Source organism: Pavona decussata, unplaced genomic scaffold, assembly GCF_977016875.1.
Source record: "Pavona decussata unplaced genomic scaffold, jaPavDecu1.1 SCAFFOLD_88, whole genome shotgun sequence".
NCBI classification, from domain to species: domain Eukaryota; kingdom Metazoa; phylum Cnidaria; class Anthozoa; order Scleractinia; family Agariciidae; genus Pavona; species Pavona decussata.
This window is the reverse complement of record NW_028145505.1, coordinates 216,700-230,943: the sequence shown is the minus strand read 5'-3', so window position 1 is coordinate 230,943 and position 14,244 is coordinate 216,700. Positions and strand designations below refer to the sequence as shown.

The window sequence follows — 14,244 nt, the reverse complement described above, 5'->3', positions numbered from 1 at the left end:
TAACCAACAACCGACGGTTAACACCTCTTCTTGTAGCCAGTAATAAGTGCATGGTTTCAGTGGTAGAGCATGTGATCAAGAGACCGGAGATTACAAAAGAAGAAAGAGTTACTGCTCTAGAGCTACTTGGCGCTTCCCTAGCGGTTAAGAAATCAAATTTGTTCCCTGAGAGCCAAAGCTTATCGCTGCCGTTTCATTTTATGAAGCGTGGTTTGGAAGAAAGGTTCCAGGAACCCTTGCATCCCTTAATTAAACAAACAATGAAACCTGTTGAAGCTTATCAGAATAGGCAGGAAAGTCAAACTCTAGAGGAACTTGCTTGGATAGAAGGTGATTTTGATGCATTGCTTACGGAGGGTCTTGTGATCAGAGAGAGGATCCTTGGAAAAGACAATGTGGAACTTCTTGATCTAATTCGGCTTGTTGCCCAACACCACCGTGGTCGCCAAAACTTTGATATTTGTTTAGGGTTGCATAAACACGCACTTGAGATAAACAAGCTCTGCAGTCAATCAGTTGCTTTGGATCTGAATAATTTAACTCAAACTTTTTACACCATTTCCGTCCGAGACAAAAGGATGTTGTTGGAGTGCTTGTGGCAGCCGTTATAGAGCATGAGAAACAGACAGTGAACTTGACAAAAGAGCTTGAAGACGAACCACAACGACTGAAAGAGGAAAAGAAAAAGGTGCTGAATAGCCGTCTATATTCTTTACTAGAATTGTTTCAATTCTTTACCAAAGCTGAGTTCTCTGAAGAGGAAGGACGAGCAAGTGTTTCATGGTTACCGCTAATGCTTTCCCGCTTTAGTCCTCGTGATGATCAAGGAAATACATTGCTGCATTTGGCTGTTAATTATAAAACCCCACACAAATATCTCCCTAAATTTGAATTTCCATGGTCCTCTTGGATGCAGGAATCAGTGTTAATGCCATCAACAACAATGGAGATACCCCGCTACACAGAGCCGTGACTTTCAGACCAAGTGGTGACAAATTCCATTTGTTGACCGACATGTTGAAGGTGTTGTTAGATGCAGGAGCTCACCATGATTTTGTCAACAACGACGATAAAACACCCACAGAGATGGCTCGAACTGATGAGGCCCGCTGGATTCTCTCTGAGAGAAAAACGTTGGAGCTGAAGTGTATCGCTGCCAGGGCTGTGAAAACGTTTGGACTTCCTTATAAGGGGCTTGTTCCCCAGACAGTTGAAAAGTATATAAGTATGCATTAACTGTACATTAAGAAGCAAAGGCGGACTACTGTATTTATGAGGTAATTGAGATGCAGCGTAGGAGGGGATACTCCGCACAACTTGTGAATTTAAAAACAGTAAAAGATGAAATTAGGGCCTCGACAAACTGAAAGAAAACGTTTCGACAATTTATTGCATTCCACAACTATTACTGCTAGATAAAGCTTTTCCACACTCTAATGACCAAAATGATTAATCTATTTTGTTTGTGAGAGTTTGGTAACTAGTGCTACTGCGCATATCAAACCGTTGACTTTGAACAATAAACGTGGTGTAGATGCGCATACTTGTCAACAACTGTCTTACGAACTGAAAACTGTTTTGTTGTCAATAACAATAAATAAATAAATTCAGTGTTTGAACCAAGTTATTGATAATAAACTGCCAAAAAAATAGTTATCGATTTTAAGTCAGTTTTCCTTTTCAAAAAGGTAATCAACTTGGCTAATTTGGTTGTCGGTAACAGAGACCTCTTTTTTGTTGTATTCGCCCAACTGACGGGCGCCAGGGAAAGAGACCTCTGCCCTGCTACGGTTGCCTAGCGACCGAGCTATTCGGGCTCATTAAATAACATCGGAGTAATTGTAAACGAATGCCGTCGCAAGAGTCAGTGGACATAAGTCACGGCCAACAAACAATAAAGGGAGCATGCGTTTTGTAAGCGACGTCCACGACTAGGGACGGCGGTTGAATCAAAGTCCGTTTCGACCTAGGGCAGAGTTCTCTTTTCCTCTCGCCCGTCAGTTCATCGAATTCAACAGAAAAGAGGCCTCTGCTAGTAGGGAAAAACGCGGCAGTTTTATTGTCTATAACTTTGAATAACGCGTCTTACCTAAGACACGATAAGATAACTAGATTTAAGGACGGTGCCTACTAATAAGGAAGCATTTTTGCGCAGTTTATGCAGGAAAAGCCAATCTTAGAAAGGGCAATTGGACTGAGTACAAAAAGAAAATTGAGATAACCACGCATTTTTTTTTTAGAGGTAATTAAGCAACATTAATTCTAAAAGGCGCTAAATTACAAAGCAATGTAGGCATTTTTTCCAAAATTGAAGTTTTATTATCTCTGCAAAATGCATTGTTTCCCCCAATTTTCTTTTTGGATACTAAGAGCTCTTGCTAAATTCTACTTTCTCCGTATAGTTTTAAACCGCGCAAAAATATCCCTGTATTTGTAGGCACCACCCATAGGAAACCCGCAGAACATATGCGCAGTAACAAAAGTAGGCACCGTCTTTTACAGGAAAAAATCTTTGGAAATCAAACAGTCTGAGATTGACAGATTTGTGAGATCCTTGGGAGCAAGGGTCAATATAATAAGTGATTGTTTGTTAGGAATTAAACAAAAAAAAAACAAGATAAACAAACCAATGGTTCATTAATTAAAACTAAAACCGTTTCGGATCGCGGGCGCTGATTAGTCTAGCATGTCGTCACGTAACGCGTCATCAATCGTCCCTATGGTAACTGTAAGTTTTAAAAACTTGTATGCTTCTGTTTGATCCTGGTGTCATCCATAGCAAACCAAATTTCATTTATTTTACTCCCCAGTTTCAATGTAAAAACAAACACGGTTGAGAACACAAGATGGTCGTGTCACAAAAATCCGAGAATCAAGTTTACACGGACATTGTTCGAAGCTTGAAGCAGAATTTTCGAGCCGAAATCCAAGCGCCTTCCACAGCGCACGGTGAGAGAAAAGTACGAATTCGAACAAACTGCTACTACAAATCGCAGCTCGCAGAGGATCATTGGCAAGAGAAATATAACCGCTACATGAAGCAGAGTGTTCGTGGCTTTTATACGCCGGCTTCAGTCGGCGACGTTTGTTTGGATGTCAGAGATCTTGTCGAAAAAACGGTCGGTTGTGATCAAGCTAAGAAGCCGAGTAGGTCAGTAATATGACTAGAAGCTACAACATGAAACTTCTTAAATATTTACAATATAGAAATATGAAATATCGGGCAATAGATTTCAAAGCTTACATTTGAGTTGCTTTATGACATTTGACCTTTTTTTTTTCTTTGTAGTATTATTTTGCGAAATCAAAAGGAGATTTTTTTTTTGTTTGGGTAGGTTTTTGAAAGTTTCTTTTCGCCAAATCAATTTTTTTGCTGCTTACAAAGCTGACAGGAAACACCATATTTTGAGGTACGATTAAATCTTTTTGCACAATTTTCATATCGTCACAAAACGACTTACCAGTATATTTGACAATGTGTATTGAAAAAAATAATAAAAAAAAAACGAAAAAAAGAAAAACACAAAACAAACAAAGCATTAGCCGATTTTACTGCTGCGAGACAACCAACCTTTTCCCGGGTTAAAAAGAAATCGTACAGGGGACTTTCCGCTTGGACATCTAAGGGATCATGATTTGAAAATGTCGGTAAAAGATTTAAATCCCCCTGATTTGATTGAGTTCTGACCCGAATTTAAATCAAACTGCGGGAATGTTGTTGGTGTCGCCGGACGTTGGTGTAGAGCTATTAGGGAGTTTAAGCAAATCGCTACGGCTGGCGCTGCTACGGCTATCGTGGTTAAGGAGGTCTGGGGAGAGCACTTCGCCGTAGCCCGCCAAAATTCAACTTTAAGCAACGCGAAATACAAATAGTACGGCTGAGAAGTTTTTAAGACTCATAAGCGTCTTCGAGGCTTCGTACGTCTAAATGACTTCGTTCAAAGAAACAAGGGATTTCGTTTTACTTTGCTATGATCAAGGGATTCTTAACGACGAAGAACTCCTGATTTTGTACGGACAGTACCAGAGTCCAAACTTAGACCTGCTGTACAGTTCATATCCACTCTTCGACCTTGATGATATGGAAGATGATGAATGCCTTGCGGAATTTCGAGTGAAGAAGCGAGATATACCTGCACTCGCAGAAGCACTTCAAATCCCAGATTGGATTAGCTGTAATCAGCGAAGCAAAGCCGAGGGCACAGAAGCTCTTTGTATGCTGCTAAAACGCTTTGCTTACCCTTGCCGGTACAGTGACATGGTACCACGGTTCGGTCGTCCTGTCCCTGTTTTGATCATGGTAACAAACGAGGTGCTTGATTACATCTATACAGCCCATAGTCATCGAATTATCGATTGGAATCCCGCAGTTTTGAACCCACCAGCATTGCAAACCTATGCCCAAGTTATCTCCCAAAGAGGGTCCCCATTGCAGAACTGTTTTGGTTTTATTGACGGAACAGTTAGGCCTATCGCGAGGCCAGATAATAATCAGAGAATTGTCTACAACGGTCATAAAAGAGTGCATGCTTTAAAATTCCAGTCCCTAGCTCTGCCAAATGGGATCATTGGAAACCTGTATGGCCCTGTTGGTAAGTACTTCTGTTCTTGAAGTTTCCCTTACCTGTAAAAGGTGGAAGTCAGTGGCAGATCCAGGTGCTCAAGAATGGGGGGTGGGTCTAAGGAGGGTGGAGCCCTCCCCTAGACCACCACTAAGACTGGTCAAAATTGTAAGTCTAAAGAAAAGTATTGCTTTCACTTGAGCATTGTTGTTGTCTGAATAATGCAGGGTATAGGATGCATGGTAGGGATTGACAGTAGTTTGTCTGAAATATTGGAATCTGATTTTTTTTAATTATTTTTTTTTTAACAGCTTTATTGGGTACTCCACTTACAGTATATAACATAAATAATCAAAAAAAGAAGCGAGACCCAAAAATGGTAGGTGCAACGGGACGACCATGCGAGGCACCGCCCCTGGATTGACCTAAATAATTATTGATACCGACATTATCTGCAGATAACAAACATATTTTTTAATTTTTCCTAGAAGGAAGAAGGCATGATGCTGGAATGCTTCGGGATTCTCAGCTTCTGCAGAGTTTACAGATGTTTGCTTTCGATCTCCATGGGCAGCCAATGTGCATCTATGGCGACCCCGCCTATCCCCTGAGGGTTCATTTGCAGGCGCCATTTCGCAATGGAGTGTTAACTCCTCAAATGCAGGCATACAATTCAGCAATGAGTGAAGTTCGGTCCTCAGTGGAGTGGTTGTTTGGGGACATCATAAATTATTTCAAGTTTTTGGACTTCAAAAAAAATCTGAAGATTGGATTAAGCAGTGTGGGGAAAATGTATGTGGTGTGTGCACTTCTTAGGAATGCACTCACATGCCTCTATGGCAACCAAACATCAGAGTTTTTTGAGCTTGACCCACCCAGTTTGGAAGATTACTTTGCCTAAAAAAGAGTAAAAATTTAGCATTTATTGCATTTAAGTTAAGAGTTCCTAGAGCTGAGTCTCAGTAATGGCGAGGCTTTTTTCCCAAATGAGAAATGGAACATAAACTCAACTGTCAATTGTACATGTATGTTTCACAACCAAAGACCTTTTTATGATAAGGCACAAACATTAAGATGCTGTAAGTAGAATTGAAATAATAACATTTTAACATTTAATCTTTGAGTAAAACTTTGATGAACTGTCAAATTCTTCCAACTAGTGTCATTTCACATTTATTTTTTCGAGGGGTTTCAGTTTGTTTCTGGTCCAAAATTTTATTTGATAGTTTTATTTTTATTTTCCTTTTTTTTTTTTTTTTAAGTCAAGGAAAATAGAAAAACCAAACTGGTTTAAAAATTTTAAACCAAAAACAAATTTAAATCACAGCATATGCCTGTCTACTTCTAATTAAAAACTGAACTTTGGGTTGAAAGCATTCACTAATGACAACAGCCCAAGTTAACACAAAAAGACCTGCAAAGGGTAACATCAACAATACAAAAAGGTAAAGATCTTGAACCATGTTCTAAGATTTCTTTGGTAGCAATCTTTCGATAAGGGCCATCATGGCTGCTGTCTGTTGTTGTTGCTGCTGCATCATGGCTAAAATCTGTCCCTGTCTGGCAGCTTCTTGTTGTTGGTGTTGTTTCTTTAAGGCAAGTTCTTCCGTTCGAAACTCATTTTCCTTCTCTGCTTTTTCCTTCAAAAATTGCACCGCATCATTTCCACTCCGCCTGCGTTTTGTCTGCCTTACTTCATCACCCTCAGCTTCGGATCTCTTCTTTGTCTCTCCAAATCGCTCCATGGCCTCTTTTCGCATTTTCTCTGCAGTTTGTTTGTCTACCTCAATCTTCTTTGAGGTTCCCTCGGAATCTCTGGTTTCCTCTGCCAACTTTTCCCGCTCTATTATTTCATCAATTAAGGTTTCAAGTTCAGTTAAATCATCCACTGCGATTCCACTAGCTGATTCTTCCTCTTTCTTTTTTTCCAAGTACCTCTTTTGAAGCCGTTCCATCCTTTCTCGGACACCTCTTTGTGTGACTTTAAATTTCACCTCTTGATTCTTATTCAAGGCTTCAGCTATTTCAGACCATTTTTTTCCTTTTTCATTACTTCCTTTCTTATACTTGTAAGGTTCTTCTAGTAGTACCTCCCGGCATAACAAAGTATCATGCATTTCTGTCCACTCCATAGGCCTGGATAGGAAATCACAAAGCTTATTCAACACACAGTTCAACTACATGTAAATTTGGTTTGGCTCAATATAATTGCACAAGAGAAGTTATATTCTGGGCTGCTTTTTGTTTCTAACCACCACCGACTTACATATAATCAAGAAGAATTTCATTTGAGAAAGATCCCTGAATTATTTTATATACAAAAGGTCACAAAAGGTACAGTTAAATACATCCCAGTAGAGGAATCAAAATGTAACACCATATGGTAAATTTAACTTGAAAAAGTGAAAATGAGGTGTAAATTTCATATATTTTAACTATAAAAACAGGGAGACTCGCTCCCAATAAACATGTAAGCCTATTTATATTCATTACAAACGTCCACCAACACATATAAAACGCATGCAAAATCCAAAATTGGCCACTGCACATTAAAATTAAAATTCAAAATAGATGTTAATTGAATGCGTTTCTTTAACACTTGTCTGACCAGCTGTTAATAGATTCCAACGTCTGGAAAAAATGTAAGCGTTCCTGTGAATGAGTGAATTATATTACGTGTGGTAAAAATGCCAATTTGGAGCCTCTATACACCAAATCAAAGTTTCTACACGGTCCCGGCCTTCATAACTCTGGTCATTCCTCAGCTTCAGTTATTTGAATTTCAAGTAGTCTTTCAGCTTTGAAAAGGAAAACTTGGACTTTGTACTTACGCATTTCTCCTGCCGTTCGCTACGTTCGCCATGTGCTCACTGCTTTGATCCTTCGACAAACCGGCCAGGATGCAAAAATAAGTCAGATTCACTCGGTAAGGAGCAGGGAGCTTGATAAATATTCACGATAAACTATTTCTAAGGATTTTTAAATGTATTTCATTCGCTAAAATTGCTCAAGAGTCTGTAAAAAGCGGAGAAAGAAGTGACATAAGTCCATGTACCACAGACTACGCCAAAACCTTCCAACTGGCGTAGAAGGATTTCCCGCTACGGCTGGATGTGAACGACTCACATGCGCAATGACTCGTAAGTGGATTATTTTACTTCCGGTAGCCGTAGTGAGGCTCGCCGTAGCGATTTGCTTAAACTCCCTATTATGTGCGCACGCGTATTCTGATGCTAGTGAGTTTCCTTTATATCAATTAATAACAAGACGCTATAGTAGCGTATACTTGGGCGTTGTTGTATGAGATGGGTATAGGTTAGTTGAGGGTTTGTTTAGAGGTGAACAATTGGCAAAGAGAAAATTACATACATACATACATACATACACACACACACACACACACACACACATACATACATACATACATACATACATACATACATACATATACTTTATTTATCCTTGAATTTACAGAGTAGCTTTGAATAGCTAATATGTTCAATAAAATAAATATAAGAAAGAAATAGTAAATATATAAGATTGGATTGTATCCCATTGTATGGGAGTAACGAAGAGAAGTCAATGATGTATTAACGTCGGATAAGTTGTTGTCAAATATGATGACGACATATCGTCGTTGCAAAATTTAAGGAGGAGGGGAGAGGGAAGTTGAATGTTGTTGCACTATTTTTAGTGTTGTTGTTGTTTGTTTCTTTTTGTTTTTTAGTTGCGTCTGCATTGTTGAGAACTAGTCTTTATGTTTTATTGAGCCGAGTTGTTTTTGTTGTTTCAGGTTGTGAAGGTGAAAGCTGCTTTGTCATGAATGTTATGGGTGATGTTTCATCTACAAATGCGGGTGTTTTAGTGAGAAGCGGTCGTCTTTGGTCGTGAGTTCGGAGTGGAGGGGTTCTTTAATCTTTTGGTGTTAGTTTGAAAGAAGCAGTGTTTTTTTGAGTTGTAACAGAAGGGATGTTAATTTATTGAATCTAAGAATTGTGTAGCTTTTTCGTATGTTCAATCAAGAATTGTTGTAAGGAAACAGAGATTTGTAGTGTAGCTGAGAAAACAGGTGGGTAATATGCAATGTATATGTGTAAGAAAAGGAATGGTGATTAAATAGTGAAGGAAACTGTGATGGAAATGTAATATTTTTAAATTGAGAGGTTTTGTTTGGTGTAAGCTGAGGCATGGGTGTCTTGTTATTTTGTGGATAAAAGTAGGTGGTGGTGTATTTGTTGAAGATTTTAATAAATCATATTAATATTTGAGAAGCGTAATATGTGTAAATGTTATCATATTGATGTGTATGACGTATGTAAAGTTGGTGACGCGAAGTGTTGTGGTTACAGCATTCGTGAAATATTTCCAGTTAAAATTGGATTACTTTTTATTTGATCTTGGAAGTCGGTTTTAGTTTAAGAGTTTTACGAGTGTTATACTCTTTATTTGTGTGTGAGAGGTTTTAAAATGTTGTAATGTTTAGTGATAAATGGGTATTTTCTTTTGTTTGCAATCAACTATTTGTTGAATGTTAAAACTAAAGTTTGTGCGTACTTAGTGCGAATGTTAAGTAGTGTATACGTAAATGATATAACCTTTGGAAAAAAGAGTGAATAAAATATATTGATAGTTTCTTTGGAGGATGTTTTTTTTTGTGGTCGTTGCTGAACGTTATCATATTAGTGAATTTTGTGTCTGGGTGTGTAAAAGTTGCAAGTCTTTGCAAAAGAGAAAAGCAATTGAAGAATAATGCTAAGAGTCATTTCCTATGGTTTTATTTTTTCTAGTGTGGGCGGTCGCTATACAAAAATATTAGTAAGATGGTGCTCAATAGGGTTGTTCAATCGTGTCAATGCGTGGAAATTTTACCCTTAATCCGGTAATCCTCATCAGTGTTTTGTGTTAATTGCAATGTTGGTTAGGTTATAATTTTTTTTTCAAGCGCCTGAATTTTACGAAGAAAGGCATTTTCAGTTGGAAGTTTTTTTTATGACATTGATGGTTGGAAAACTTTTCATTCACTATGAATAAGCATCAACCCCAAAAGCTCAAAAATTGAATGATAGCCTACCCTGAAATAAGAGCCCACCTCGTTCCTTTGCAACAAAATACATTTGTGTACTAGTTCAACATGAAGTAAGATCAGTGTCAGTTGTGCTCCTAAATTTGTTTGAGATATGATACTGAAAGTACTTTAATTTGTATTGTTTATATTAGATTTTTCACTTTTTGTGTTTTGTTCAAGCGAAGTAAACTTGTCAGCCCCTGTTATCCTTTGTCTTGTTGTTCTCTAAAAATACCCTTGCTTTGTGAAAATGTTGGGAGATCTTCATGGTCCCAAAATTAAGTGCCCAGTGTTGTTAATTGAATAAATATGTATTTACACATGTGTTTTAAAGCAGGTACGAATTAAGCAATGTATTCAAACTGTGCTGAGGCTTAAGTCATATGCAATTACCTGGGTCATGGAAAGGAAAACATGAACAGAGATATGAAAGAAATGTGATGGTATATTTCCAGTCTGGTTAATGAATGAGAATGATGATTATTCTAGAAAGTTACGCAGGCATACTCGGAAAAAAGAAATTTGAGTGCTCCTATCAGGAGTCGAACCTAAGACCTTGTGATTACTAGTTCGGATGCTCTACCACTGAGCTACAGGAGACTCGTGGGAGCTAAGGCCATTAAACTAGGTTCATGGTACAAACATCCTGCATATTGCTAGGATTTGAATGTCAAACGTGTGGTATATGAAAGAAATGTGATGGTATATTTCCAGCCTGGTGAATGAATGAGAATGATGATTATTCTAGAAAGTGACGCAGGCATACTCGGAAAAAAGAAATGCGAGTGCTCCTATCAGGAGTCGAACCTAAGACCTTCCGATTACTAGTTCGATGCTCTAAAACTGAGCTACAGGAGACTCGTGGGAGCTAAGGCCATTAAACTAGGTTCATGGGACAAACATCCTGCATACTGCAAATGCTAGCAGTATGCAAGATGTTTGTCCCATGAAATTAGTTTAATGGCCTTAGCTCCCATGAGTCTCCTGTAACTCAGTGGTAGAGCATCCGAACTAGTAATCCGAAGGTCTTAGGTTCGACTCCTGATAGGAGCACTTGGATTTCTTTTTTCCGAGTATGCCTGCGTCACTTTCTAGAATAATCATCATTCTCATGAACAGAGATGTGGAAATCTTTCTCTGTATGAACTTTTTTTTGGAATATTTTGGATAACACAAATAAATGGAATGAGGCTTTTTTTTAATGAGATCATAATTTTTCTAATTATGTCCTTAATAGAAATCAAGAGTCAATATCTTTTATCAAGAATTGATAAACTTTATAAGCTTAAGTGCACACTGAAATTAGAAGGTTATATTAAAAATTATTTACTATCAGTCACTTACCGATTGGAAAAGTTATCAGGTGTTATCGAACAGTACATAAATGCAAGAAAGGATAACTTCCGGATATTGACGTGCCAAATCCATTTTCGATGAGTATCTATTTCCAACAACCATTTGACTTTAGCATTTGTTAATAAACGAAGAAGCTGAAATGTGCCAGGCGTCCACACTAGCTAAAGCTCGTTCTTATTTCATAAATACATTAAATTGAGTTTCTTGCCGCAAATCTTCATTGCCAAAATGTTTCCTGTAATTAACCATTGAGCAGAAATGGAATGTTACGGATATCTTTTTCACTGCAAGCGGAAATAATTTGAAAATCTCTGAAAATAAATTTAGGAATTCTCAAGCTACATGCATTTGAAAGAAGTGTGGGTACTGGGAACGAATAGAGACGAAGAAATGCATGTTGGGACGATGGTCTTCAAAATGGCGGCCTTATTGTATGGTTTCAAGGTTTGTGAACATTTTTGTGAATTTGTTATGCGTATTATTGTTCTGTTATATTGTCATCAAGTTGAACGGTATATATTTTCTTTTAAACAGGTAAAGTGCTACAGAAGGAGGCGTATCAACATTTTTATAGCTGGATTTCTGGCTTGAAGCTGGTATGAATTTTGCAACTACGGTTATGAAGCATGTGGAATTTGGCATAGAGGAATTCAGCTATCGACATAAGTGTTATATTAATAGTGAATGTAACAAAATGCTGTAGTTGATAAAATTATTTGATATTAGCTTGCTAAGCTTAATATGTATTAAATATATCATTGTGATCGATTGAGTGATTTTTGATAGTCACATATATATATATATATATTATCGATCAGTAGTCTTGTTAGATGAATGATGTATCCAAAAATTCGAGATGTGATTTGTTGCGGGGAACATGTGCATCATGTCAAATTTTTCTTGGATGATCAGCCATGGAGTTTTCTGATACAGTTATTTGCATTTCTGATTGGTGGATTACAATAAATGATTGACAGGCAAGAACATCCTGTTTGTCTGTAAGGTTAAGGGTTTGATATGTATGTAGCATCTAAACAAAGTAAATTAATTGTATTTGTCCACTGTGGTATATTAATAGGCCAAATTGTACATGTAGAAGAGTCTAGGTTACTCAGTGCACCTTTTGTAAAATTCTCCTTATGTTGTGTAAAATTGGCTTAAGTCCGCTAAAATAGCGTTACGTTGCTTAAAATTGGTTCAATTTTATAGTGTGTTTTGCTTAAGTTTCCTTAAATTGCCCTAAGTTTTTCAAAGTTATTGTGATTTAAGATACCTGTAGTTGCAATTTGAAAAACAAGTTGAATGATTTTGTGGCGAAAAAGAAGTGAAACAATATGATGGAAAAATAAATTTAATAACATAGTGGGAAAAAAAACTTGAATAATACAGTGGTCAAAAAACAACTTGAATAATACAGTTGCCAAAAAACAACTTAAATAATACACTTTGATAATGCAGTGGTCAAAAACAAGTTGAATAAACCTAAAAAATGTGGATAACAGCGGGAAAAAGCATTTGAATAATACAGTACGAAAAGCGTATAATATTACAAAAAAATAACTTGGAATGATTGGTCTACTTGTAGAGGGAAGACAAAGTATGGAAATAATTTTTACCCTACTTTTTCTAGTGTGCGAGACATCGTGGATGTAACCCTTCAGGCGTGTTTTAAAAGCAACTTGAACAATAGTGGGAAAAAAACAACTTGAATAATAATTTCAAAAACGAATAATAGTACAAGAAACGACTTCAATAATAGTGGAAAAAGCAACTTGAATATTATAGAAAAAGCAACTTGAACAATAGTGGAAAAAAACGACTTGAATAATAATACCAAAAACGAATAATAGTACCAAAAGGAACTTCAATGATAGTGAAAAAAGCAACTTGGATAATAGTGGAAAAAACAACTGGAATAATAGTTCAAAAAGCAACTTGAACAATAGGGGAAAAACAAGTTGAGTAATAATACGAAAAACGAATAATAGTACAAACAAAAACTTTTATAATAGAGAAAGAAGCAAATTATGTTAAAAGTAAAAAAACAACTGTGATAATAGTTCAAAAAGCAACTTGAATATTATAGAAAAAGCAACTTGAACAATAGTGGAAAAAACAACTTGAATAATAATACCAAAAATAAATAGTAGTACAAAACACAACTGAAATAATGGTGGAAAAAAAAAACAACTGGAATGATAGTTGAAAAAAGAAGTTGAATAAAGGTGTCTAAAATGAAAAACTTGAGTAACGGTCCAGAAACAACTTGAATAATAGTGTAAAAAATTAAGAAATTGAATAATATAGTAGCAAAAAACAGCTTGAAAAATAGAATGACAAAAACTTACGAAAAGGTAATCCGAGGTTGTTGAGAAGGCAAATTTGCGATAAGAAAACGCAAAAGTTCCGAAAAGTCATGATAAATGAAAGCGAACGTCTTCTACAATGAATGACTGTTCGTTGAAATCAACGGAAAAGTTTTCCAGTAAGAAGAGTTTGGTGTACACTTCTTCCTCCGGAGATTGCAGTGTTACAGCAGAGGAAACTTGTTGCAGCATTTTCTGAAGGGTTGGTGTGAAGACCTTTAACCAAATAGGCCCAGCTGCGTCACATTCTTGTACGTATATTCGCACGGAACCTTTTGTGTGACAAGAGGAAACAGGCTGGACGGTACTGCAATTGTTGCATTTGATGAGAGTTTCGCTGCTTGATGTGATGTCGCTAACCTGTTTTGCGCATTTTACACACGAGAGCCAAGTCTTGTAACTATCTGCTAACAGAATTTTCGGTACAAGCATGGTTGCAGCATTGAAGAGAGCAGAGAAAGCTTCTTCTGAAGGAGGGTCATAGGTATCTTCAGCAATGGTGAACTTGGTTGCTGGAGTTGACGTGAGGTATTTTCTGGAGTTGAACACCTTTACACGGAGATCTGTGATGGTATAACACTTCAGGTTAACGACTTCGTCAATGGCATTTCCCCACAACGTAAGGCGAGTTATTCCGGTGTGGTCAGAAATAGCGCAGCGCTCTAACATGGGAAGTAAGAAACCGTCCTTCATGGGAACTTGCTGGACACAGTCAGTTCGGAGAGCTAAAATTCCTTTCACAGATGTGAGTTCATTTTCTTCTAATGAAGTGATATCTTGGATGTTGGTGAATTGTTGTGGAATTTCTGGCTCAGGCTCAGCATACTCGAAGGGAATGTCATTGTTGTTTGCTGCGTTCACTCGGGATCTTTTGTTTACAATAATGTCGTCTTCT

General features: G+C 37.3%; 3 protein-coding genes across 3 annotated transcripts in view; 2 read left to right on the top strand and 1 right to left on the bottom strand.

The window, feature by feature from the left end:
• The window catches only part of LOC146474542 (mitochondrial inner membrane protein Mpv17-like), a 74,574-nt gene that overhangs the window by 11,219 nt on the left and 49,111 nt on the right, over window positions 1-14,244 (top strand). The window contains exon 3 of the mRNA XM_085116922.1: window positions 2,811-3,151. Within this exon, the coding sequence (XP_084973048.1) occupies window positions 2,811-2,837 (27 nt within the window). The 3' untranslated portion in view covers window positions 2,838-3,151. The remainder of the gene's footprint in view (window positions 1-2,810; window positions 3,152-14,244) is intronic.
• Window positions 3,817-5,808, top strand: LOC146474545 (uncharacterized). Its single transcript, XM_085116914.1, has 2 exons — window positions 3,817-4,592; window positions 5,051-5,808. Exons 1-2 carry the CDS (start codon window positions 3,929-3,931, stop codon window positions 5,461-5,463), a joined length of 1,077 nt encoding a protein of 358 aa, XP_084973040.1. The 5' UTR covers window positions 3,817-3,928; the 3' UTR covers window positions 5,464-5,808.
• LOC146474544 (uncharacterized) lies at window positions 5,876-7,564 on the bottom strand. The gene is made up of 2 exons (XM_085116915.1): window positions 7,394-7,564; window positions 5,876-6,698 (listed from the first exon to the last, which is right to left on the bottom strand). The coding sequence occupies exons 1-2, from the start codon at window positions 7,423-7,425 to the stop codon at window positions 6,029-6,031; spliced, it is 702 nt and encodes a 233-aa protein (XP_084973041.1). The 5' UTR covers window positions 7,426-7,564; the 3' UTR covers window positions 5,876-6,028.

What these genes read in the sequence shown, in the direction of transcription:
- LOC146474544 (XM_085116915.1), bottom strand. Translation starts at nt 7,425, where the DNA reads ATGGCGAACGTAGCGAACGGCAGGAGAAATGC. An exon ending in GCGAACGGCAGGAGAAATGC is followed by an intron (nt 6,699 to 7,393) that starts GTAAGTACAAAG and finishes TTTCCTATCCAG; the next exon opens with GCCTATGGAGTGGACAGAAA.
- LOC146474545 (XM_085116914.1), top strand. Translation starts at nt 3,929, where the DNA reads ATGACTTCGTTCAAAGAAACAAGGGATTTCGTTTTACTTTGCTATGAT. An exon ending in AAACCTGTATGGCCCTGTTG is followed by an intron (nt 4,593 to 5,050) that starts GTAAGTACTTCT and finishes AATTTTTCCTAG; the next exon opens with AAGGAAGAAGGCATGATGCT.